The following is a 27791-nucleotide window of genomic DNA, read 5'->3' on the forward strand; positions in this document are numbered from 1 at the left end:
GTGAAGGTCATGTGCCCAAGGATTCATAGCAATAGCTGGCTGTGCAGAATCAAACCTTCAAAGGCATGAAAGAAAGCATTTTCCTAGATGGAAACACTCGTCAGTGCTAAGATGTTAGTATTTAATGACAATATGAAGTCAGAAAAATTATTTTCTATCTTGCACAGGAAGCAGCAATTTCATGCTCCACAAGTACATGCCTTTTTCTGCCTCTAGGTACCTAAAAGAATAAATAAAAATCCATTCAGGTAGTGTGCTAAGATGAGAAGTATTAAGAGCTTGGGGTTCATGTCCTTTCCCATGTATTCTGTTCTCTGTGTGTGTGTGTGTTCCCAGGAGTGTGCCAGTGAAGGAGGAGAGTGCTGCAATACCTGCACCCTGACCGCGGGCTCCCAGTGCAGCAACGGGCTCTGCTGTCGGAAGTGCCGGGTAAGGGCAGCAACCTTCACAACCTGCTGGGAATGCATCCTGGTGGCTGCAGGCACTACAGCACATGTATTTTCCCTTGCAGACCTTGTGATTGCTCTTCTGAAAGCTTACCTTTTAAAACTGGCTGAAATCTGATTTTTCTGAGGCTGTACTCTGTCTTTTAGGCTTGGCTTTTTGGGGCAGGGACTGTCATCAAATGCAGAGGTAAATTGAATCCTTCCAGTTTCAGACAAGTTTGAATCAGGTTGAAGTTCTATGAGATTTCATTAGACATCCTTGCTTAAAGGATAAATTAGCCATAAATCTTTTATTAGATGTCCTTGGTTTTTTCACTGTGAGGATGGTGAGGCACTGGAACAAGTTGTGTAGAGAAGCTGTGGATGCCCCATCCCTGGGAGTGATCAAGGCCAGGTTAGATGTGTCTTTGAGCAAGTGGAAGGTGTTCCTGCCCATGGCAGTGGTGCTGGAGCTAGATGATCTTTAAAGTCCCTCGCAACCCCAACCATTCTGTCACTCTCTGAACATGCACATCCTTATCCAGGTGACACTCCCAATGCCATATGTGTTGCTCTGGGTTTGCCCTATGAAGCTGAATGGGAAAATTGTACCACAGACTGGGGGAAGGATACAGTAAAAAACACAAAAGCACAGCCAGCAGAATTACTCAGAAGGATTTGCCTAAAAGACACCTGACTTCAGTTTCAGTTTGGTCTGCCCGTGTCTCCTTATGTTTGGACTGACTGAAATCCCATTGAGTAAAGGGAATCAAGCCCTGTGTAAACTGTAAGTTATTCTTCTTGATACATCAGTAAATAGTAAAAGGAGGTTTAACGAGATTGTGGCTGTAAGGGAGCCCTGTTAAATGTGACTTCAAATGGTTGTTTGTACTCATAAAGTAGTAAAGATAATTAGTATTAATGTAGTTAAAACTGTCGTGTACTATGTGTGATATTTTTGTCTTTGTCTCTGCACATTTGAGGGTTTCATTCCCTTAGGAGGATCATTAATAATAACTGTGGATCACATTCTTGACTTTGTGCTCATCCTAATGTTAAAAAAAGAAAAAGCACAGGTTATGCTGGAACAGATCACATTCCCCTAAGCACATTCCCTTTTTAAATGTAATAATAATAAAAAAAAATCAGCAGATTGCCAGTGTGGGTGAATTTTGCTCAAGAATCCAAGTCACATAGGCACCATATTAAAGACTATCAGAACAAAACAAAGCTTTTGTATACCTACCTTGTTTTTTTGCAAATGAGAGAAGGGTTTATCTCCTTTCAGAGTGGCAAGGGTGAGTGAATGAACAGAAAAGTAGAATTTTACTACTGTGTTTATCGGGACAACTCAAAAGACTATATAATACTCTGAAACTTGGGGTTACCTTCCCCTGTAATATCCTGCCTGAAAGCAGGAGTGAAGGAGGGGTTGCAAGCAATACATGGTGATTATACATCCCAGAATCCTGTAATGTCTCTGACAACATTTGTGCTGTTCACACCAGCTTGGAGATAGCAGATGTCCCCTGAAAAATGTATGTGCATGCAGATCTAAAAAAAAAAAAAAAAAACGAGCCTGCAAAATGAACTGTGTATCAAAGCCTTAAGAACACTGAGGAAAAATAAGGAGTCTGTAATATGTCCATACCAGAAACACTAACAATTGCCTAAATGAGATGTCTTCCTTCTTTTCCAGGTCTTGAGACTTAGCACATAATTCTGTAGCCAAAATGTCTATATTAGGTCACTGGTACACTTTTCATTGTTAAATATCCAGTCCCTTAGAAAAGAGTGTCAAACTGTACAGAATTCAGTACATTTATTAATAGTTCCTGTTCTGCAACAACAATGGGGGATTAAAATAACCAAAGTGTTTATACATAGAGCTCTGCAGTGTTCTTCATCCCTAGAGAGAAGATCAGGATGACTTCTTCTGTTCTGTAAAGAAAAGCAATATAGTCACAAAAAGACACAGTGACCTGGTTTAGGGCAAATCTGGGAGAGAACTTCCAAAGGGGTTCCTATAGAAAGCAGATTCAATTGGCCTCTCCCCCAACCAGTTCTGGAAAAATACTTCCTTGGAAAAAAGTGGAAAAATGAGTGATGCTGCCAGCCACTGCAGTATTGGTTTGGACACCCCTAGGGGTCCTCTGTCCCAGGAGAGACTTCTCCTGCTCAGCCCCACAATCCGTGCCCTTGGGAGGGTGTGCCTCAGAGAGTGGCATCACTTGCAAAAGTAAATGGCTTGAGTGGTGCAGCCTACACACCAGGGAAAGGAGACTCTTCCCGCTTCAGTCAGCACGTGCATATTTCCCATTTTTTATTTTAGATAAAACTGTAAGGAAGCATTTCTTTTAAGGCAAGATATGGAGAAACTAAGACACTAATTTTCTGTGCTTTTTTTCCCCAGTTTGAGCCTAAAGGAGTTTTGTGTCGAGAAGCAGTGAATGATTGTGATATTGCAGAGAACTGCACAGGAAATTCCAGCCAGGTGATTTTTGTGTCTTCTATTAATGAAACAAAAAACCCCACCTGTAATCTCAAAATCACTATGAATGTTTTGTATAGTATGGTGTATAAAAATTTGGTTTAATCTGTTGATGCTGAAAAAACCAGAAGGATACTGAAATGATTTTTCATATGACTTTTGTTGTGTACTTTACTTTTGTGCTTGTCTGATCTATGATCTATTACTTATTTTCTCTTTCTATAGTGTTCTCCTAATATCCATAAAATGGATGGATATTCGTGTGATAACAGACAGGTAATTAGGACTTCAGTTTGTTTTACATTCTTTCTGCTGTTATAGATTGCTTTTTATGGATTTTATTTTAGGATCTTTGGAAGTCACCTGGGACAGTTCTGCTAATATTCATGACTTTTAGATGCTAGTCGTATTTTTAATGAAAAGAAGATAGAATCACATATTCTTTGCCCCAGTATAAAGTGTGTGACTATCTTTGTATTATAGAAATACATATTTTGGAAAATCAAGTAATTTTTCTGTATTTTTTTTCTTTCTTTCTAGGGTATTTGCTTTGGAGGAAGATGTAAAACCAGGGACCGGCAATGTAAATATATCTGGGGTGAAAGTAAGTGAATGTTTCTCTTTCTAAGTTGGTTGTCATGTATGTGACTTGAAAGACTATCTTAGCTAAGAAAAGTTATGGAAAAGACATACTGAGAACCATTGAAAACATCTAGAACAGTATGTCTCTCCCTTTCTTTCCCCTGCCCTTTTGTCTTTCCATCCTCGTTTCCAGCTCTTTCTCTAGTGTTGATTAACTTACTGGTGACTGAAAACTGAAACTTTAGTTCTAATTAATAACCATCTAGGAAGCCTGTACTCATGTTCATTAGTTTATTTCAGTGGGGACATTTTTCACCAATAAACTCTCATCAATCTGAGCAAATTTTAACAAAAGTCCTGTGGTAGCATCATAAAGCTTTTAACCAAGAAGAGCACTGTGCAGAGTTTCATGGGCCACCAGCAGATCACAGTTTGTCAGTTCACAAACTGGGAAGCTCTGCTTGCTTTGATTATGTATCCCCATTTCTCATTACATGGCTTCTCAAAGTCATCATCTTAGAAGAGATTTGTTTCTGTTTTTAGAAGTGACGGCTGCTGACAGGTACTGCTATGAGAAGCTGAATATTGAGGGGACTGAGAAAGGAAACTGTGGAAGAGACAAGGACTCTTGGGTACAGTGCAATAAACAGTAAGTTGATCCCTTTAGAAAGCTACTAGAATGAGGTTCTTACCCCTGATCCAGTTCTTTAGCTGGCATGAAGAGACTCAAAAAGCCTCTCTATGGATCAGTTTTGTTGCCTTCTTCTGCAGACCTTTGTGCAAGAAGTCCTGGAGGGAGTAGGGCGCCAAGAGATGATCCCTGACAAGAGAGCACCATCTGAGCTTGGTAGAGCTTGGACCAAAAGTGGTCCTAGTACTCAGTGAGGGTTAGCACTGCAGAGGAGAGCAGCCTTTGGTTTCACATATTGGTGCGGTGTTCACTTTTTATGCTGTGCCATTTCATTGCTATATTTTGTTCACTTTTCATGGTATTTTAACTTTCCAAGTATAATCCTGCAAGTCACTTCCTAAAGCATTATTTCACATTCTGAATATATGCAGTTGATTATTTCTGCCAATTTCTGGACCTTTCATCTGTCCTTATCAAACTATTTTTTAAAATTTCTCCCTTCTGTCCATGACATTTGATGTCTGCTTCTGCCTACAGGTGAACTATTGTTCTTTGCCACTTTTTAAACTCAGATTTGGTAACATTGCTTTTGTTCCATTAAAAATTCATAAGTAAAAAAATATTTATTAATATGGGAGATGTCAGACCTTTCTATTCTGTCAGTGCAAAAGTCTCCACACATGAGTAGTGAAGTCCCTTCAGCAGTTGAATTAAACTTGGTGTCTATAGTTCCCTTACATATGTGTCCTGTGAGAGTGTATTTAGAACCAGTATCTACTGTTGCTCCTCTATGGACCAGTTGCTTTATCTTAATAGATCATTAAATCAATTTGATGTGGTTTGTTCTTGACAGCTCCTTACTTGTTATTACTCAGGGGATTTTTGATAATGTTGTATAAAAACAGAGTTTTCCCAATCTAACTTCCAAGGGAAGAATTTTCTTGGGAAACAGCATCATTTATGAGAGTTATTGTCAGTGGGAGAAAAGCAAGGAATCACACATAGGTTACCAAGCAAGTGGTCATATTTTTGATTGTCCATTGTCATTGAATTATATTTTTATGAGTATCTGCTTATTCTTTCAATGCAGGGATGTGCTTTGTGGATATCTTCTGTGCTCCAATATATCCAATGTGCCCAGACTTGGAGAACTCGATGGTGAAATCACAACATCAATCTTGCACTATGGAAAAGTCTACAATTGCAGGTAATTGGAAATCCTGAAAACAGAACGAATAATATCCATCTTGCACAGAAAACCAGCTTTCTCATTCCTAAATGGAGAAAAACTGTTTCCATTAATTTTTTTCCTATTAACACATAAACATTATTTCAGTTTAACCTTTGTTAAGCTTCAGAAAATTAACTGCCTGTGGGGCAGTTTCGCAGTCCCCTCAGTAGTTAATTTTGCCTTTAGAGACGTAATGCTCTTCTCAGGCCCTGTGATTTTACATTCTTTAATATTTGCCAAGTGCTTCACGTACCCAGAATACTTACACATATGCCTGCACTGCCAAAGTTAACTGGTGGCCTAATTCATTGCTATATTGTAGCTGAATTCTAATTATAGATGTGGTATGTTTTGATAGCTTCACACAACTGTAAGACGAAATGACGTCTTAACAAGTAAACTGAGTTTTGTCTAACTCAAGCTGTTTCACAGTAAAAATGGTCCTTGTGTTGGTGATTTCATTTGTTTGATGTAGATACACTGTTCAGGTTTGTTTCATGTTAGGCCCAGCGAGGTCACTGAGCCAATACTTACTCTTACCTGGTCCTGCGCATTGTGCAGCACAGAAATGCAGGCAGCAGCCCTGGGCCCAGTTTCTCAAGCAGCCCCATCTAACCATAGCACAAGTCTCCAAGGTCCTCTTGACTGTCTTGCAGTGGTGGCCATGTGAAGCTCGATGAAGACATGGACCTGGGCTACGTGGAGAACGGGACGCCGTGCGGGCCGGACATGGTGTGCCTGGACCATCGCTGCCTCCCCACCGAGGCCTTCAACTTCAGCACCTGCCCGGGCACCACCGACAGCCAGATTTGTTCAGGACATGGGGTAGGTTCTTGCACTCTTCAATGGTTTTTGTTGGTTTTGCTGAGTACCTGGCCTTGTGTAGTCTACTAGCTGGACCTTTCAGGAAGGTCAGTGTGACTCTAGACATCATAAAACTGGAGAAGTTTTTGAAAACGAAAAGGGAAGGAGGCACATAACTAAATATAATGCATTCCAGTCCAGGCATCTTAAACAATGAGTCTTAGTTATTATGTATTAGTTTTACAGAGTTTTATCAATCAATTTTTTTGCTCACTTTTGCTAACTTGATTGCTATTTCCTCAGGCAATGTGCTGCAGAATAAATACAAAGATTTATGACCTGAGAAACTTGGGTCTCTGTTCTTCCAGAGACGTGTTCTTTTTAATTCCCTCTTTATTACATAAATAGCCAAGAAGATTCATGAAGTTGTTGATGGTGTTGGATTTTGTGGGCTGAGAGTTCCCTTACTCTGGAATGGAGGGCAGAGAGCTGGGTCTTGGCAGATTCTCTGCTCGGTGTGCAGTCTGTGGCTTTGCGTGGCTGTGGAGAGCACCCTTGTCCCTCACACAGTTTGACACAATGTCCAGGGCCCTGTGACTGAGCTGAGATCAAGTTGTTCTCTCATAATGTCCTTTGTCTTGTACACTGCATTAAAACTTCCTTATTTATCTGAAACCATGCACTTCATCATATTTTGAAAAAGAAGTCATTAAGGTCAGTCTCCTAAAGCAATTATAAATGCTTCTATAAATATAGATTATGTTAAAGTATGTACTGAATAAACATTACATCTATTTATGTAAAACCTAATAGCACATTTAATTCATTTATACCTAACATAAATTAAAAATTGCTATATATTAGAAATTATTTTGCAAAATTTTGTGAGCAGTAAAATCATGGCTTTATCATTGTATCTATACTTGAGGTAGTAATTACGGGAATGGATAAATAATCTGATTTTTTTCTGAGCTGCACTTTTGACTGCAGGTTTGTAGCAATGAAATAAAATGCGTCTGTGACCGATTCTGGGGAGGAGATGACTGCAGTGATCGTATCAAAGACGATCTATTTTTTGATAAGGATGCCATCAATAAAGGTATGTTGTTGTAATTTTTGCCAACAACTGAAAATGCTTGGATTTGAAGAAAGTTGTCGTGGTTTGATGCTGTCAAACCAAGACAAAAGTTCATTAAGCAAAACTAGGTCTCCTACTCTTTCAGCTAGTACACAACATGCTGCAGCATCAGGGGCCACTTTCCCCTCTCTCCTCCCACAGCAGAAGCACTGTAAAGTATAAAAGAAATCTGTAAATGAAGCCTCAGCCAGTGCATCTTTGGGAACTGGTATCAATGGGTCCAGTTCCACCATTCTTGTCCCAGTCATCTGAGTGGCCTTATTAGGCATATTGATAGATTAGGACAAGCGAAAGGTTACTGGGACATTCCATATCTAGATGGAATGTAGTCAGGTAATGCCTGACTTACATTTTTGGAGTGGAAGTTTTTATTCTGCTTTAGTCTTTTGTACAAAAGAAAGATATATTGTAGAAAAATGAGCTTGTAAATGCTGGTCATTAGAAATCCTTGTGAGGGGACATCTTCCAGAATCCTTCATTTGATTAATTTATTCAGCTGTGGAAGGGATCTGAACAAAACCAAACAAGTTGTCACTTTAATTCCATGGATTTGTTGAGGCAAGTTGTAAGGATGTAATCTACAGCAGTTTAATATTGATCATACTGTTTTGGGATACCTGGCCCAGGTTTCCCATGTAACAAGCATTCAGTTAGTGGAAACAGACATAGAAGTCAAAGCTTGATTTACAGATGATCTTTTTATGTCCATGCTATGCTTCAGGAGCGTATCACAGGTTACAATTAATCAGCCTAGTGAAAGTTGCTCAAACTGGTTTTTGAAAGATGGTGCATTTACTGGTTTTGTGTATTTTTCTCCTAAAACCATGTGTATTTTTCGTCTTTCTTGTGTTTCCAGGTGTGGTTAGCACAAATATAATAATAGGGGCTATTGCTGGCACCATTTTAGTGTTGGCTCTCGTTTTAGGAATAACTGGTTGGGGTTACAAGTAAGTACATTTTGTTCTTCTTTATAGAGTTTCAAAATATGTGTATTTCATGTGATAGCTGATTATGTTATGAAAAGACCAATTCAAAAAATCTAAAAAATCCAAATTCAACAATATTTATACAGAAACATGTTTATCGTATTAACATTTTTCAAGCAATTCTTACATTTGTATGTGGTTTTAGAGAGCTTGATCCAAATTTGAAATTCATTTCTCATTTAGAAATTTCTTTTCTTTTTTTAGATGATCAGATTATGATTTTACTCTATGTGACAAAGGAAATGCAAGAGTATGATCTGATTAAATTATAACTGTTTCCTCATGATGAAGTAAATATAGCAAGATTAGCTCTCAGTCAGTCAGCAAAGCATTTAACCACAGCCTTCATCAAATGGATGATTATATTTAGTCGGCTTAACCTGAAATTAAGTCAAGCACATTTTTTGGTAGGAAAGATCTGCAATTTGCAAATAAGGCTCAAGTTCTCTCCTGGTGTAGAGATGTCAGCGCTCACTGAGAGGCAAAATGGATTATATTAGCCTGATTAGTCTTTTTCAGTTTTAATTTTTTTGTGAATTTCATATAAAACCAGAGGGATTTATGTTTTTTGCGTGTAGTAATAAAAGATTCAAGATACTGACTTTATCATCTGTGTTTGGATGAAACTGTCTCTTGAAGTAATTTGTGTCTAGGTCCTTGTTGTGCTTGGAGGGCAGGGCAGGCTGAGCTGCAGACAGTGCTGTGGCTGGGGCACAGCCCCAGTAGTTTGGCATAATGAAGTGGCACAGCCGCTGCTGGTTTGCCAGACTGAGGTAGGCTGAGGGCAGCTCAGAAATATGTAAGGAAAGAAGCATTTGGAATAAAAACCATGAAGATGAGGATAGTAGAAAAGTAGGCTCTGCTGTCTTGGTATATCACCCTCAGCTTCTGGCAATATTAAAAAATCTGGACTTTTATTTAGAGTAAAACTGTAAAAATTAAGGGCTCATTTTGAGATCATATCTAGTGGGATTAATTTTTGGAGGTTCAGGACAAGAGTGCACCTCTCACAAGCAGCTTCACAGTGAACAAGCTTAAACCCAGCATGAACTGTACCTTACGCTTAGCGCTGACGAGCCATCAACATGAATATATTTTTCTTGTTTATTCTGATGTAGTATATTTGTAAATATGCTTATTTCAGAAGTGATTTTGTAGAAATATTTTGAGCAAAAAATTCATTCTGTATACAGTGCTTTTCTTTTTACATTTTTTTGGTCTTACTGACCATATGTACCTGCATACTAAAAACTCATTCTTCTTCCTTTCTCTTCTGTTTATATGGAAAGAAACTACAGAAGACAGAGGTATGTGATAAAAGTAGTGGAATGTATCTTAGAAATCTCTGAAAATAGCTTTTCTTCTCTTTCACTCATTTACATGCTACAAAGAAAATATTGAAATGGGTTATCATATTTTAAAATGATATATGAAATCGGAATTCTATAATGCGTTGCTTGAAATGCTGATTTCACTGGACTCAGTAGCAAAACCACTGTTTTTTATACTTCTGCAATAGACTGTTTTATCTAGGAAAACAGGAGAATATTTCCAATAAGAGACACTGAAAATCAGCTATTAGAGACAAAAGTGTTCTTGGGAGGCTAAGAACTGAATAATTAATATTAACATGATGTTCAGGAGCCTTTTGAGACAAATTAATTCCTGGAGCTTCTTTGCAGTTAAAAATACAATGCAATTAAATTACTGTGTGGACAAAGAGCCCATTCTTTCCTGTCACCCTGTTCAATTGATTCATTGCTAAAGCACAGTACTGGCTTCAGCACAGGGCTGAGCTTTCAGCATTTCAAGCTTGTGGCCAAAAATAAACCATTTTCCTAGTGACTTATGTTTGGCTCCTGGAAGACCACCTCCCTTTGATCAGGCATCTGCCTCGCAGATGGGTCTTGTGGGAAGGAGTTGGCTCCTTCCTCTCCCAGTCCCCAACAGATAAGAGGATTTCTCAAATTCCCCTGTTTTCTGCCTGTATCGTTGCCTTCTGGTCCAAGCTGCTGCTTTGTTTGTTGCTGCTACCCGTTGTGCTTGTTCTCCATTTCCCTTTGTGTAGTGCTTTCTCTGCCAGGCTCAAAATATTTATAAATAGTGGACAAGCACTGTCAAGTGCTGGTTGTGTGCTCCAGGGTCAGATAGGCCACAGGTACAGTAACAAGTACAAGGCAACACTATTGAAGTGAAGCCTTATGCAGAGGCTGGTGGGTAGGGAATGCTACCCAGCCCAAGGAAGGTGGAATTTAAGGGTTTGGTGCTGCTTAGTGGAATCTGATGTATCTATAAATGGAGACTAACATGGTCATCAAGTCATTCTACTGTGGATGTTTCAGTATTGGCTGAGGACAGAGCAGAAAAAACCTTGAAACAGAGACAGAGTCTACCCCGTGTATGTTTGCACTGGAATATTAGAGAATGTAACTTCTTCAGATATCTTCATCTCCAGAAATTACTTTATGGCCAGAGAGCTGTGAGTGTGCAGCCAGTCTGCAGCTGTGTGTGAGAGCACAGGCAGAGGTGGAACCAACATAAGCTGAGGCTTCTGAAGGTAATGGAGGACTCCATAATTTTAAAGATGAGGAAAATATTTAGTAACTAAATCTCCTTCATGCATAAAATGGAGCTCTGTAGGCTGACTTCTAAATAAAATATTTTTGGATAAGTACAAGGAGTACTCCATAAATGAAAAAACATACCCACCAGATTGTCCAGACAGTCCTTAAAAAAAAAAAAAAAGAAAAAAAAATTACTCCTTAAATAACAATGAAAACAAGCCATTATAATATTTTTGAACATGACATAAGGATTATACTTGGTACTAATAAGCAAGTGAAACAAATAAACTGAAAGTGGTAAGTAGAGCCAATTAGCAAAGATTCTGCCAGCTGGAATATGTGGCTTTAAAGGGCACAGCTATACATGGGAGAAGTTATATCTGATGGAGTAGCAAGAGAGCAGTTTGCTAGAGGAACCCTGGGGACAGAGCTGCCCACACTGAGCCAACTCTGAACACACCCATGTGCCAGCTGAGGAATGGGACAAGAACTGAAACTCCAGAGGTCTTAGAAGATGGAGAGTGGAAGTACTGCATTGCAGCAATGATTTATGTGCCATATAGTTGTATACTTTACATATTTCAGAAGCATTAGAAATCCAGATATGGAATGTAGAGGTCCCAGTTTAGGTCTGTAGTTGGACATAATCTGAATATGAATCAACCTGATAAGTGTGCATCTTAATAGGAGCAAACTGTAGCAAAAATGTCTTGGAAAGTGTGAGGCTGAATAAATACTGATGCTGATATTATGAAATAGTCAAAGTAACTACTTGTACTTGGGAGAATTTTTAAGTATAGTTCCTGGTGGAACTATAACTGGAATGTTTGCATGGCAGGTATTCTCTGCTGGCGATGAATTCACTATCTGCAAAAAAATTGCATAAATTGATTAGAACTTTCTAATGCACAGATAGTTTTACCTTTTTTTTTTAATCATAACTGAGCTTCTAGTTCTGGAAAAGGATAAACTATTACATTCCTGTCATATGTCTTGGCAGACTGAGTCTACTACTGTGGTAATCAGGAGTAGCTGAGAGTCTCTGACACTGGTGTTGGTACCCTTACACAAGAATTCAGTTAAAAACCTGGAGGTTTTTATCCTCCTAATATTTAAACAACTCAACAGGTTGCTACTCTTGAATTCTATCATGATCACAAAAGTTAAATGAATCTACCTCAGAAGGAAAAAAACATTCACTATTCCTGAGCTCCTCTTTGATGCAGGCCTGTATTCAGCTTAGGCTCAGCACTGGTGCTTTTTGCAACCAGCGTGATGAGCTATTTGAAATGTCTGGACTGGTTATCCAGTGTCTCAAGAATCACTAACTGTTCACTTTGAAAATTGTGATCAGAGTTAACATTTTTCCTTGTTTTCTCTTTCAAAAACCACATAATCCACTCTTCTGCACATAACAGAAGCGTGTGGGACTTTTCTCTCAGATGGTTGAATTATTTATTAATAGCTTTATTGTGTGTGGTTAACAGGTTTCTCAAGGATTGCTATCCTTGCCTCTTTCTTTTAAACTAATGTTCATGCATGTTTGTGTGCATTCTAGTTCCTGTCATGTTTTCTGACTCTACAATGTTTATTACACTTCAGACAAATACCCCAGGGAGATTATGTAAAAAAGCCGGGAGAGGCCGACTCTTTTTATAGCGACATGCCTCCTGGAGTCAGCACAAACTCTGCATCTAGTTCTAAGAAGAGGTCTGCTTTTCTGTCGCATTTTCAGATTTCTACCTGTTCCATCACCCATTATTCCATTAGTCAGAACATTTCATTGTTTTGCAGCAGGTTTGACTCTTTCTTCTTTCTTTGTGGAATGTTTGAAATAGCATCCTTTTTACTTTGATTACTGATTTTTCTCCTGTGTCCTAGTTGCTAATTAGTATGATTAGGCCAGAATAAAAAAAAATTGCATTGTAAACCAATTTTTATTTAATAAAATTTTCATTATATCCCTGCTTGAGAATTGATTTCAAGTAGACTGTAATAATAATTGGTGGCTGAAAAAAATTAAATAAAACACCAACAGTTTTTTAAATCAGTGTCATGTAATCAAAGAAAAGGAACATTGTCTTTCTCAATAATAGTTATAAACATAAAATGTTAAATATAAATGTTATTTTTATATCTTTGTCAGTGTCATTAATCCAGTATGTTGACTTAGACTTCTGCTGTCTCATATTAAAGATGATACTGGTTGCATTTTATTCACTTACTAGAGTAGTATACTAAATGGTCACCAAGTGTTATCTTAGAAAATAATTCTACTTTCTGCATTTTTCTGTTTGCTGTCATTAGATTAGAGAGAATTAGATTTTGCCCTTGATCAGATTTCACTAATTCCTTTATTGTTCCAATTGCCTAAAAAATTCAACATTTTAGAGGGAAGATTAATTTAAAAGCATTGAGAGCCATTTGTAATTGCTAAGATCATGATGCTCACTGTTCCTCTGCAGTTAAAGATTCTTTATATGAAAATCTCTAGCTAGCACTGTAAAAGAATTTATGAGAAGCACTGTGTCCTAGAGGAATTGACAGTCATGGACTGCTTCACAGGAAAACTGCAATTATCAATTCTTGTCCCACTTAGCAGCCTACAACTGTGCAGTTGATGAAGCCATTTTCTTTGCTATTATTTCAATTAAAGAGAAATGTATGGAAGGGACATATATGTGGTGACATTTGCTATTTTGGTATAGCAGCTTGATCTTATATACTTAGAACAAACTTCATTCAGTTTGTTCTAATGATTATGTTATTAGGGAAACTCCAGTAGCAATTACTTAATTATCTCTAATTTTTAAATTCAGCAATTCAGCTTTTTAGATGTGTGGGTTTTTTTGTTTTTTTTTTTTTTTTAAGAAAGAAAGCAAGCATTAATCTTAAATGATGCGCTGTTTGTCTTAGAGAATTGTTTTTAATTTGGTTAAAATTTTGAAACAAGTCTTGAGAAAGCAAATTTTCATAGCTTTGTCTATCAGGTTTAAATACCAGTTTAAAAAAAAGTTATTTTTAAATACTGTAATTTAATGTGTTTCTTCTTTCATGCAGTATCTGTGTTTCTCTTCATATTTCATTTATTTCATGTGTCTCTCTTTATTATTTGTTCCAAAAAGCTAATGGTTTCTAAGGTCTGTCTGTACTAGAGAGTTTTGTTGTTCCCACCACCAATTCAGGTATGTTGTGCCACTGTCAAGTCTGGAAAAGTAAGTCTGACAAATATTCCATTAACATTGTGATACAGCTGACATAGTCCTTCCATTTGAATTCCCAGAGTGCTACCTCCTACCTTCCAAGCTGGTTTTGGTTTGCTCTGTGTGCTGGTATGGATGGCATCTGCTGGGAGATGTTAGAGTGGCTGGGCCATCAGCTGCCTGGGCTTCTCCATGCTGGAAAGCACTATGGAATATTAGCTGGTATTCAGAGGATGTTCAAGGATTAAGACATAACTTTATGATAATTCATGCTATTATGAAATAGCAAACACCAAAACCATTATATAGCAAGACACTCCTGAACCTGAAAATGACCTTGAGGAGGAGGAGGAGGAAGTTTTTGAAAATCTGTCAGTGGATCTGCTGTTTCTCAGACCTTTCATGATGTGATTAAGGTGGAATTAATGAAACCCTGGGCTCACTTCAGTGTGGCTGTGATTAGCCCAAGCTTCTGAAAATTGAAGAGCATCTCTCAGATGCTCCCAAGGAAATCAGAGGCTGAAAAATGCAAGTATCCAGACTTAAAAACTACAAAAATAGTTCCTTTAAGCAAGACTTTGTAATACGTAAGCCATCTATTGTGGATTTTTCAACTTCCTCTTCTCTTTTGGAAATAATTGTAGATCTCATGGCAAACAGCTGAGCAGGAGCTCTAGTTCAACAAGAGGCAGCCTGTGGCAAAACCCCACATGTTGGACATCACCACATACATCTCTGGCTCTTAAAAGGAATGCAAGAGGAAAGAAAAAACAGTTTGCACCAAGCACCTAGATAAAAAGACTATTTTTGGCTTTGAGTTTAGCATTAGAAGTATATACTGCAGCAATTGGCTGATAAAATAGAAACGTTCAAAATTAGCAAAAATGAGGCAGTTACCTCTCTCCTGGAACTACCAGCTCTGGGTGGGAGGGAGGATGCTCGTCACAAACTCCTGAGCCCCTGAGACTGGTAGCAGTGGGTTGAGGGAAGCTGTCCTGGCTTTCCTGCAGCAGCATAAGGAGGGAGTGGGCAGCCTGCAGGCGGGATGTGCTTGACTGTGAGATGAAAAAGCCTTGAAATGAGCACAGTAGTAAGGGCATCTTCCATCTAGGAACTGAGGCAGAGCTGCAAATCCAAAGGAAATCTGGTGTGCGCCGGTGTTTGTGCATTCCACAGCAGATGAGTGAGAAAGCAGTGCTGATGCCTGGCTCTTGAATGTGGGCACATAGAGCCACTGCAGGGGCAGCTGCAAGGTGTAACTGCAGAGTTTAACCAGAAATCCTGGATGCTCTGCTAGTGCAGACAGACCTTAGGCTGTGTTTTGTCACTGGCCTCGGGAATGTGACCAAACCACTGAGCTAACATTGATGTGAGCCAATGCCCTTAACAATAACTGCATCTGAGCCCTCCTATTCCAGGTCAAATGGATTATCTCATTCCTGGAGTGAAAGGATCCCAGACACAAAACATATTTCAGACATTTGTGAAAATGGGAGGCCTAGGAGTAATTCTTGGCAAGGTAAGTGTGAACCACTGTGCTGGCCACAGTGGAAACCAGCCTCTGGACCACTGCTGCTCTACTGAAAGTTTAGCTGATCTTAGGACAGCAGCATGACTCCTTAAAATTGTGCTAACTGTTATTAACTTGGAATTAGGATTTAGCAGCACCCTACAAGTGCCTTTTTTGCACAGTGCTTTGTCACAAAGAAATTACGTTTAATTTCTCCCTCCAGTGTGAGCTGACATGAAAAAGAGAAATAAATATATTCACTGTTGCCAGCTTCTGTGATTTTATCAGGCAGTGTTAGGTGTTTTTCTTGAAGTGTAGGGATTTTGTCAAATAACAGCTGAAATAAAGGAGTTCTTTGCTCTGTACAGTTGCAGCAAAAAGTAGAGAAAGGTAACCTAAGTGTCTGAGGAAAATCAAGTGGAACAGACCTGTGAGATTTAAATGGTTAAAGGTTAATGGCTTGAAGTTAAAGGTAGCAGCTCTTTTGCTATGGATGCAAAAAGAATATGCAGTTTGGCATGGGGCAGGTGAGTTTCAAGTTGTTTTACTGTCTTTGTCCTTTGATTTCTTTCAGGTAATATAGGAGGAAACAGAAAGAAAGTCAGAGGCAAAAGATTTAGGCCACGGTCTAATTCAACTGAGTAAGTCTGAATTTAAAAAAGCAAAGCCAAAAGTAGAGTTTTCATATTTGTGTTTTGTAGATGGAAATTAAGAGTACTGAAAAGTAGACAGCTGCATTTTTGCTCTGTGGCCCATTCTGATTGCTGACTGATAACCTGGTAACTGGTTTGGCTAATGTATTTCAACCTCTTTTAATGTATTCTTTAAAAATTAACTATTAATTTTCTTTTTTTATGTAGGCTTCCTCACAGTCGTTCTCATAGCAATTCCCAATGATGGTGGCAGCCTGCACCATCACTGCAGGCTTTTGTCTACAGTAAACTGCCATTGCTGAGTGTATCCTGGTTCAGTACTGAGTTTCTGATAACCTGACTGTTTCCTACCCTTGTCTTCACCTTGGGCTGGGCCATTGCAGAGTCAGAGATTTGTATCTCTGCATACTTTCCTGGAGGTTTTAGGAGAGGTATCTCTCTGCTTTGAGAGTACCTTGAAGTTTGCCATTGTAAGCCTGAAACAGCCAGTCTTGACTAAACCCTGTGATAAAAGGGTAATTAAAGTCTCTACCAAGTGACTGATCCCCAGACTTTTCCTCTACAGCTGAGAGTTGCTGGCTTATTGATTTATTGGTTACATTTCCTAAAGAGCCCGTGTGTGCAGTGCTCCCCACACAGGAAGAGCCTTTCTTAGGTACTTAATGAGTGGTGAGTGGCTGGAAACCTCTGGGCTTGTCAAAAGCACTGGCCTGCTCTTACAGCACTTACACCCAACATGAATGGCCCTTTCTTTGGCAGTGACAGTGTCCTTCCCCATATTATGACTACTAACTTTGCACCTTGATGGGCAAATGGGCTTGATAACAACCCTGCTGGAAGCTAATAATGCTGACTGCTCTCTGGGCCCCATTTTCTTTGATTTGGGGATTTTGAGTTGGTTCTGAAACTTTTCTTTCACCTACAGTGCACTGTCTTAAGGTGAGTAGGCTCAGAAAGGGTTCCTAGAGAAAACCCTATGCTACAAATTACAAAAACAATACTTTGATGCACATTGCAATTATAACATTGCATGGTCAAAATGGCATCATGGAATCAGAAATTTTAGCCCTTGGAGGAGTTTATCTCAAGAGTCTCTGTACTCTTTGTGCTGATAAATTCTTACTGAAATGTTATTTTGCTCATTTTCTTTTCTCCTTGCATGAGAGAGTTTGATAAAATCAAAATTAGTCTGGCCGAACTGCCAAAAATACAAATTAGATTTGCTCTGAGAACTTTGGAGCATTAAATAAGCAGGCAAACAGAGATATTGTGAGTTGGAAATATTTTTCCCTGTATATTTGTTTCTCTTTTAAAGGTGCCCCTGAATTTCTGCCTAATTCTCTGCTTTCTTTCTTGCTGCTTGTTATGGTGGTGTCTCAACCCAGCAGCAGCCCTGATGCTACAGGGAGGAGGCTTGTACTTCCCAAGGGCCATGCAGCAACCTTTTGGGGATGAAGCACAGTGTGTGTGTTCCTGGGAGAGGCCTGCCAGGCAGGAAAATACCCTTTCTCCTGGTCGGGTCTGTCCTGGACTGCACAGGCCTGAATGGCTTGTCTGAGTCTCCTTGGCAGTCCTGTCACCAGCTGGAGACAGAGCTCCCACTGACTGATCCACAGGCTGTGTCAGCTCAGTGGGGAATGGAGGGAACTGCCAGGCCTATAGAGGGCAATTAGCTCTCTGGTTAGGGGGACAGCTTGTTTTGCAAGGAGAGAAAATGGACTGAGAATGATCTAACTGTGACCAGCATTTAGTCATTTAGGAAAAAAAAAAAAGGAACAGCAGCTGCTTTGAGGATGCTGGAGAATACATGGAGGCTTTTCCCAGACCAATTTACCTTACTACCTTGTCTGGGAAATAGAGAATAATATTGAAATCTGGTCTGAAGCAGTATTTAGAAAGTCAGCTTGTGTGGCCCTTAGAAGTCCAATAAAGCATCCTTGTTGATATGGAAGGAAAAGGATGACATTGTTGGTCTCCTGTAATTAGCAGACTGTAGTTAACCATTATAAAATTGTGTTTATTAATGCCATACCTTGTGCAGAATTCAATTTTTTTAAAAACCACACTGGTGTGGTTGTCTTCAAAGATACTTGCATGCATGGTCTGCAGTAATGGCACATATTATGCACAGGTTGTTTTTTGTATACAGCCAAGAATCAAATAGAATTGTACCATTAATCATTTAAACAAAATTTCTTAAGGACTGAGCAAGGTTTGAAGTCTGCAGCCCTCATGAGCAGCGCTGACAGGGAGTTGCAAACACTTTGGGCAGCTCCTGAAAAATGTCCTGCTCACACCTTTGGGTGACCCTTGGACCTAGCATACATAAACAAGGCTTATGCTGAGCATGGAGCTCTGAGGAGACTGCTAAAGATGTTTTGAGACATTTTTAATTGTTTTTGGATGTTTGATAACAAAATAATTATTCTTTACTAAAGGCAGATGGTTCATTACATGTGGAGGGAATGCCAACAGGCCAAATGCTTTTTCAGAAACATGACTGATGAATTGGCCTGATAAATAGCTCTCTATTAAAATCCATTAGAATTATCCAGGAATGATGACAGTTTTCTGAATAAGTTGACAGTTTAATTGGGAGCTTGTGTTAAAACAGGTCCCAGCAATTCAGACCTTGGTTAATTTGCACTGCTTTTCCTATAAGCATTTGTCTTCCTCATTGTTATAACTGATACGAACATCTTTGGTTTAGACTTTCTATTATATATTGTCTTTTTGCAGCCGGGTAACCCATGCATCTGAGTCTGGGCTTTCTCTCGCCCACCAAATCCCTGCCCAAGGCATAAGCCCAGGGGGTTCCGACCACCCCCAAACAGGGAGTCGGGATCACAGGTCAGTCTCACCTGCCCCTGCATTCTGGGCTGCCATTTTGTCCCGTGACAAGTCCCTTCCCTAGTGTCCGATAGTTTCACTGTGGCAAAACACCGTGACTGCTTGGAGGTGCTCCTGCTGATGCAGCGCTAGCTACCCCTCCTCCTCACCAGCCTGAGGAGTACCAGTACTCTTGAGCCCAGGTCTTTTGCCTTGTTGCATGTTGCGCTACGAGCCGAGTCGAGCTGTCGGTCTAGCTCTAGGCTTATGCGTAAGGACACCTTGTTTCAAAGCAGAATTTCTCACCCAAAGGAAATGTGGATTCTGGCCATTACTAATGGACATGTGGCCAGAAAGATCCGCCTGAGGGCTTTCCAATGGTATCATGTAGTGGTCTGCAGTAACTCGAGTTTAACTTTTTGTAACGGATGGATTGAGGTGGTGAATGATGGTCTGTAATACACCCAGACCCAGGAAGCCCTGCAACATGGTTGTGCAACAATTGCATGCTTTGATAGCACCTTACACTGTTTTCTAATACAGGAAGCCAGATTGGGAGTGTTTCATGGTTACCAAAAGACCCTTTCAACTGAAAAAGCACAAGTTTAAAGTATTGCAGCAAGTACAAGAAAATGTACAATTAAAGCTAAAGCAGAAGTTTATTAGTTCCTGGTGACACTGGCATCAGCCTGTTGCTTCACTTGTGGTTCATCTGTTTTGCTGCGCTACCACTTCTGATGTTTTCTTTCTCTAAGGCCCCAAGCTGGAAAGCATAAAGCACTCCCAATTCCTGATACATAAGTGAGCTGAGGAAGCTACTTAGAAGCACTTGTGGCTGAGGGCGAGTCCTTTCTGAGAGCTGTGGCTGTGCTTGCGCGGGGCGGGGAGGAGACGTTCCAGAGCAAAAAAGGAGCAAAAGAAGTTGAAAAAGTGCTGCTGCTTTTGTTGTCATCGTTGTTTGAAATATGGAGGGGGTTGAATGACATGATTTGGTCCAACTTTTATTCATCTGAGCAATAACTTGCAAGGCCTGTTCCCATGTGTGAGGTCACTGGAGTGACTCCCATAAATAAGGGTGGCAAGAACTGGACCAGAAGTATCAAAAATAACTTAAAGAGGAATTTTCTTTCCCATTTTCCTTGATTAAAATTTGTTTCCTATTTCATTGTGCTAGTTTCTATTATGTAAAGATGGTGATCCTAAATAATCATTTGATTGTTGCCATTCATATGTAACAAGAACAAACTTTAAATTGGTCCAGGCAGAATCTTATTTTCTGCATCTCCCTTTTTTGTTGACATGACAGATGTGGAGGAATTTGCTTATCTTGTTATTGGGAAAAATTTGTTACAAAAAAGTTTTCTTTTTCCTTGGTAATTTGTTGTCAGATTATTAAACATCATCTTTATTTCATAATTTTTCATGTAACTAATATGAGTATACAACTCAGACTTTTTTCCTAAAAATGTGGTTTTGGTGTCAATATTGCTTCTGTAAAATGTGAGATAACTCTGCAGCCTACCTCCATTAAAGCCAAACTAAATGAACATTGAAAAATCAGAGGATTGTTTGCCTGTAAGTGTAAAAATTGTCACAATAGTGGCAAAAAATTCAAACCTTTTAACATGATAAGGCTGAAATTCATTCCTGTAAAAAGGGTCAAGCCCAAGATTCTGTGGTCTTTTAGCCATTATCTTGCAATTTATCTAGATGGGTGAAAAAGTGTGTCTTTGGCAAGCAAACATCATGACTGAAGCCAAAATGCCCCTTCATCCTTATTTTGAGATCATGAGGGAGTTCAACCATGAGCTTAATGCTGGCCCTCTGCATAGGAGTGAATTTTACCCTTAAGACATTAAATGAATGATGTATCCCAAAGAGTTTCCAGATTAATCAAACATATGAGTCTTGTTGTAGGTCAGATTTTCTCATGCAGTTGTACACATTGCCTAGTCCTCACCCAAATCCATACTGATTTATTTGCCATATTCACTTGCATTTTGGGGATGAAGACATCCTTGCTAAGCTTGTGCTGTGTGTTCTCAGATTTTCTATTCTTGTTCTTCTGCTTTCTCTGTTCCTTCCATTGCTTTCTGCAGGTATTTAAACCCATGGTTCAAAAGAGAATATAATGTAGCTAAGTGGGTAGAAGATGTGAATAAAAACACAGAAGGACCATACTTTAGGTATTTTGTAAATTAATTCTATAATTCTCATTTTTTAGAGCTGTTCCAGCATATACAAATATCTTGGGACTCCTACCTTGTATAAAGCAATACAAGTTACTTAGGTGCAAAGGGCCCCTCTTCTTTTGCTGCATTTTGATGTCTGTTTTTGGCTTCATGTGCAATTTACAATTCTTTTTCTGAATGTTTTAATGAAGCCATTGAAAAGGGTGTGTGTAGTGCATGCGTTCCCACCATCATCTATAGCTTGTTAGTAGCTTTCTCATCATTTTATGCCAAATAGTGTTTTATGGGCATGAGACATATTTATCACTAATAAAATACTATTAACTTAAATAGAATTTTAATTTACTGAAGCAAGTAGTTTCATAACACATTCACTCTACCTACTGTCTTATTAGTGCATACTAAAATTTAAATTAAAAAAGAATAAAAAGTAGTGGTATTTTACCCTCAGCCTGCAATGAAATAATTTATATATTTTTATTGGAAAACTAAATTTATGAGAATATACTCTGTGCTCTAATTGTCAAACTGCTAATTAATCTGTTACAAGTGAGGTAGGGTTCAACCAAAAATATAATTTGTTTTTGAAAGGGAAGAGTGTGCATTATCTGTTACGTTCCAAGGTACAGAGAAAAAGCATGCATGAGGCTGGGCCCCTGTTGGACATGAATCAAGAGACTGAGAATGTTGCAGTATATTCCCAAAAGACACAGTCCCACAGCTGATACAGATCTCTGCATCAGCTGAAAAAATGAGCCAGCATAGGAGAGAATGGAAGACAGTTTATGACAAATGCATGAACAAAATCCATGAAGCTGTAAGCTGACGTATAAAAAATAAAGATAGTTACAGAAACACAAGTCAAAAGAATAATAAGCAAAACCTTCAACCAAAACAGTGAAGGATGGTAAGAACAAGTAAATAGAATCTTAATAGTTTTGCTACACAAGTAGACCTAATAAAAGTGCAACAGGACAGAAACATATGCTAAATGTGTACAGTGTGCATTTGGAAAAAAATATGATGGGAGTTGTATCACACGGTACTAATGAAACACTTTTATTCCAATAGTAACACTGGCAGACATTAAATGGCAGCGTAGGAATTTAGTCATTTTTAGAACTAAAAATGTCCCGAAGTCTTAAAACACCATAAAATGGTTACTTTTTAAAACTCTTTCTGTTTGTTTTCAACACCTCATAAATCACAGACAGAATAAGCTGCAGGAAAGGTTTCCAGTGAACAAACAGGAAAAATGAGTAAACCTTGGCCTGTCAGCCCTGATCTCAGTCCTGAAAAGGGAGAAGAGATCCCCCGTGCAAGAATCCAGGGCTTACAGGAGGTTGTTTTGATGGTGCCAGTCGGTATCAGAAAAGTCTCTTGGTACATGGGCATTCTGGCAGGGAGTATTGTGAGTCTGGTTGTTTCACTGCTGGGATACAGGGTCCAGGTCAGGTGTCTGCAGTTCAGCAAGCGTGTTCTAGGACTGGGGAGATCTAAGCACAGTTCTTTCTAGAGAGCCTCAGGCTGTGCAGGTTAAGGGAGCAGCCGAACACTTACCTGACCATGAAGTCCACATCACTGCATATGGAACAAAATCTCTGTGTGTGGGAGGTCCTTTAGATTTGCCAACTAAGACTGATAATGACCAAAGGAAGCTGAAATTAGGCAAACTCACATAGGAGGTGAGGTGTGTTTTATTACCAAAACCTTTTCTAAAAACAGTGTCTTGACCTTTATTGTTCTGGCAAGGTCAACGGCTGCCCACTATAACGTAATCCCATAGCTGTCTTTCAGGGTTTTTGTATCAGAAGCCCTGTGGTAGCCATAAACAAAAACATTGATGGAATATGAAGATAGCACTATTTTAATACAGGTTACTTTAAATGGTTTAGTTAAACAGGGTTAAAAATCTGTTGGCATACTCATAATTTGGTTGTCATTTTTTAGTATCAGTATATTTTTATTTAGTAACTAGATTAAATTGATGGGAGTGTGCCCTGCCCCTGAGGGTATTCAGCTGTTACACCGAATGAGTCACATTTTTAATTGTATTTGAGATAAACCAAGCATTTTTGGCATGTAAATGAGGATTAAGCTGACCCATGTGAGTTTTAAAGGCTATATATCAGCAGAGATGAAACATAAATCAAATTTTTTGTACCACAGAAGCTTACTAATCACTGCCTGCAGCAGTTACCCATAGAAATCAGAGAGCAACTAGAATAAATTTAGAAATCTGAATTGTCCTAACTAAATGAGGTAATCATGGGGAAGTATTCTGCAGACACATTATGGAAGGCAAAAGATTGGATCTCCTGAGATGAGTTGCTGTGGGTTTACAAGAGGTTGAACTAACAGTTTCTCCACAAAAATCAGGTGCAATTTTGCTTAATGATAGCATGGGCAGGAAAAGACTGTTCCTAAGAATGGTGTGTCAGAACATCTTGTGGCTGGGTTTTGAGCCTGGGCCTGTGAAGCGATTCACAAACAGAACGAAACAGATCTTACTTGAGAAACTAGAACATCAGGCTGAAGTCAGACTGTCCAGCTGGTACTGTATTTTATGAGTCAGAGTGTCAGGATAAGACATTTACACCAGATATTTAGCTGAGTAGTATTCATGTTGCTAATCATCTTTGATTTCTCTGTTCCTTTAAATGTGTCCTGAAAGTGATACTGCTGTTGTGCTTGTCTCCTTGTAGTTTTAGGACTAATATGTTGATGACTGCTGCTGTTGTAGGAAGAGTTGAAATAGAAAAAGGAAAAATGACAAAAAACTTTCTAGGAAAGTTGCAGATTTTCAGAAAATAGAGATATTAGTCATCACCAAGATTTTCTCCATCTACTTAAAATACCCTGTATAAATCTTAATTTGTCTCTCTAACACCTGATTTCCTAGTAATTTTTTTTCTAGTCTACAAGTCTGATGGGTATTTCATATAATTACTTTTTATAATGATAGTAATAATAGTAGCTGGTGTGTCTGACATCAGAAGACTCCCTAGTGTGGGATTCCCATCTGTAAGAAAATAAGATCTGTGAAGGAAACTCATTTTCCTGCTTAAAGTCTAGTCTAGATTTTAATTCTGTATGCCAGGCTATAACTACATAACCTCAGCAATAAAATCAGGCAGGAAGCCTCTCCCTGAATTTAGCTTCTCTGTAAGGGATATTATTTTATGAATGTGCTGCTACTGCTTATTCTTGTTACTGACAATTACAATGTCCACTGCACAGGCTGACCTTCTGAAATATGGTTAAGGATTACTCAGAATTCTCACTGAATCTAAAAGACTTGATGGAGCCATGATGGAATCAGAAAACAAACTGCCAGAAACCCCAAACGTGGCATTTCTGTAGATAATGATAAAGAAAAAAGTCTAGAAGGCACCTTCTAAAGTGTTGAGCCGCCTACATTTGATTTAATGCAAGTATTTACAATAAGTTATATTTTATGAGTTACTTAAACACAAAAGTGATTTACAAGCAAAGGATTTTTTAGATGGAGACCCAGAGCACATAACAAGAAGGAAAATGGCTGTCCTAAATCAGAAGGGCATAAAGAAGGGACATGGAAGGAGGAGACAGTAGGCTGTAATTTCCTTCCAATTTCTAATGCTCTGTTGTGTCCTTGCCTTTTTCTCAGTTCCTCTTTAGTTGACCATCTCCATTACTTTCTTTTGTGAGCATCCAGCTGAGGCCAGAGCCATGACCAGCCCTTGGCAAGCTGCTCTTGCTGAGACAGCTCTGGACTGTGCTTAAAATAAAAAACAAACTAACAAGCCTTTTCTGTATTATCAAAGCAAAATACTGTTATTGTTGGCAGATAATGAAAAATGCCTTCTGATGTCTGGATCAGGGGTTTGTTTCAAGAGTTAGGGAGAAGGGCTCATTGAAGCATGTGAGTGCCTGCTTCTGAGGCATAGTTCACTGCTCCAAGTGACAGCTCAAGCCACAACCATTGTCTCTTCTGCAGCCCCTCCATAAGCCTGCTCTCCCCTCTGCTGCTGCTCCTTCTGAGGACATGTGTGCACATCTGTGGCTTTGAAAAGGAACTTACTTTAAAATGTTTAGCCACACCAGTGTTTTTAGAAGATCCTAATGTAGGATCTGGGCTGATGATGTCATACGAAGAGCTGTATCCACAGCAGCAAAGGTCAGATTAGACTGATAGGGTCTATATTTGGGCTTGCGATGCTTTCACCAGGTTGAATGTTAATTGAATTTCATTACATTATTTCCATCTGCAAAAGAGAATCACTCACAGTTCATGAAGAGTTCAGATCTGTCAGGGCCACCTGCCTTGAGTTCAGCTATAATGACACTCAAAATTGCAAAACGTTTAGTTGTGTGACCAGGTGACACATTTTGCACTGTTTCTTGTGGGCCAACATTTGCTGTTTAGGGACAAGAGGGGAGCAGGTAGGCCCAAGGCTGCAGGGACTGCTTCTGGATGTCTTCTTGCTGCCACAGTGTTTGTTGTGAATCACAGAATGGTCTCCACACACTCTTAGTTTTAGCTTTCAGGATAGAAAGACACAAAGTGGCTACTCTATCTTGCTTTCTGTTCAAAAATTAGAGTTTTTGCAGGTGAGGTGCATGGTTTCATTTGGGGCTGGCCGTAAAACTCTAAATCTCTGTTGTGGTGTGTACTGGTTTCTTGTGAAAGTTTCAGCTGGAAGCAACATTTGGCATGAAAGCTAATGGATTTGATTGCAGGAGAACTGAAACCCTAGTGAAAGCTAAGTGGATCCCACCCTTGACCAAAACTGCCAAGTTTTCCTACCTTTAACCCCAGCATTACCTGCAAGTGTCCCTGAATGCTGTCTCTCCATCCTGTAAATGAGAAAGGGCCAGACATGACCTTTCTCATTTAAAGTATATGTAAATCTGGGATACACAGCACATACACAATTGCAGGGCATAACCTGAAAGGTGATCAAAACCACCTCAAACAATGTTGTTTATCACAGAAGATGCACTGTAAGATCTGTGAGCATATGCTGAGTTGTGTATGCTCACAGTCTCAGTAGCTGGCACTAAAGATGACAAAAACCAGCACATAACTCTATAACAAAATAAGTGGTGAGGCCCTGTGAGGGGAAGGCAAGGTCACTTCTGTAAGTGTGCAACTGCATTCTTGATGTGTTGGCTGTAGAGTTGCAGCTGGGCAGCAGAGCTCACATCGGTTAGATGTGCAAACTGCAGGTGAGCAGGCAGTGCGAAGGGGGTTTGAGAAGAAGGATATGTAGGCAGCTACACTGGAGGCTTGGCCTTCAAAATCTTTGGAAAAGGCAGCATTGTGTTTCAGTTATGGTGCAAAGCTTCCTGGCTGAAAGGCTCAGTTAGGGATCCTGCTTAGAGGACCCACTTGTGCAGGGAAAATATTCAAGATGCTCCATCCTTTGGGGGATTATTACTCCTTCCAGGATTGCCTGCTCAGATGGATGGACAGGAAGATTGGCTGTGGCTTTTCCTTTCACTGTGGCCTTCTTTTAGAGTATCTAAAATGTGAAGAGCCTGTGGTGTGAGGTGTCGTGCCTGGTGTGGTGAAAGAGATGGGAGATGCCTCCATTCTGTGCCACCTCCCTGGCTGTGCTACCTTATAAACAGCTTTCTGGTAGGGCTTGCCAAGTCAGATTCCACTAGCCCAGCTCCTTGTTTCTGATCTCCAAGTGCATTGTTGCAAATTTTAAAATGAAAATATAAAATTCTACTGCAGCAATGGGGTAAAAATTGTGAATAATTGTATTACTAATAATATGTAAAATCTGCTCTCCTTATTTTCTCCCCTCCCTCTTCTCCTTATATTCTTCATTCTAGATCCACAAATAGTTTATTAGTGATAGTCCAAGTGGGGGCAGAGATGAGAGGACTTGTATGGATAGTGAACAGCAGGGCACTGTTGACAACCTTTCCCTGGATTTTTTTTGTTTTAAATTAACCTGTTTTCTTGCGTGCACAGTTTGGTGCCCAGATCCATGATGACGGACATACAGAAACCTTGTTTTATACTACAGTAGCTGTTTCAGGGTTTTTCTTCCTGAAAACATTGGTGTATGTCCAGTTCATCTTAATGGGTGATCAATGTGCAGGTACTGAAGATGTATGCTTCCATGTTTGGATAATTGTACCAATGCAAATCTCTTAAATGCTGCTGAACTTAGAGGCTACCACATGAGGCATTAGAGGATCATGAGCCAGAGTAGAGAGCTCTCATCATATAATTTCCATTGACACCTTGTTGCTTGTGGCTACCATCAGTCATTGTTTGTGTGGGAGGCAAGAGAATCTGCTATTGTAGGGAGCTACAGACACCACAAAATGATATAATAGACCAAAATAAAGGAACAATTATTTAAAGGTAAATAAATTTCACTTATTGTTATGGAAAGTTTCCACCTTCAGGGACACATGAACTCAGAAGATAACTAGATAGCAGTGCTCAGGGAGGGCTGAGTGATATGCTTGCAGTATTAAAAGGCCTCCTGTGGTGAATGCCCTTGGTCTGCACAAGAGAACAAGGGGCTAGGATAGCTCAATTTTTCT

At 39.4% G+C, this 27791-nt stretch overlaps 1 protein-coding gene across 6 annotated transcripts in view; it reads left to right on the forward strand.

Moving 5' to 3' along the window:
* The window catches only part of ADAM22 (ADAM metallopeptidase domain 22), a 129685-nt gene that overhangs the window by 92139 nt on the left and 9755 nt on the right, over positions 1–27791 (forward strand). Inside the window, exons 17-30 of one of the 6 annotated variants that reach the window (XM_030964587.1) lie at positions 337–429; positions 2839–2919; positions 3142–3192; positions 3457–3520; positions 4042–4147; positions 5220–5336; positions 6017–6185; positions 7155–7263; positions 8159–8249; positions 9578–9595; positions 12455–12649; positions 15474–15574; positions 16140–16206; positions 21147–21233. In XM_030964587.1, the coding sequence (XP_030820447.1) occupies positions 337–429; positions 2839–2919; positions 3142–3192; positions 3457–3520; positions 4042–4147; positions 5220–5336; positions 6017–6185; positions 7155–7263; positions 8159–8249; positions 9578–9595; positions 12455–12649; positions 15474–15574; positions 16140–16206; positions 21147–21233 (1349 nt within the window). The remainder of the gene's footprint in view (positions 1–336; positions 430–2838; positions 2920–3141; positions 3193–3456; positions 3521–4041; positions 4148–5219; positions 5337–6016; positions 6186–7154; positions 7264–8158; positions 8250–9577; positions 9596–12454; positions 12650–15473; positions 15575–16139; positions 16207–21146; positions 21234–27791) is intronic. The other 5 variants (XM_030964603.1, XM_030964595.1, XM_030964613.1 and 2 more) reach the window with 5 other exon arrangements.

This window comes from Camarhynchus parvulus, chromosome 2 (assembly GCF_901933205.1).
Source record: "Camarhynchus parvulus chromosome 2, STF_HiC, whole genome shotgun sequence".
NCBI classification, from domain to species: Eukaryota; Metazoa; Chordata; class Aves; order Passeriformes; family Thraupidae; genus Camarhynchus; species Camarhynchus parvulus.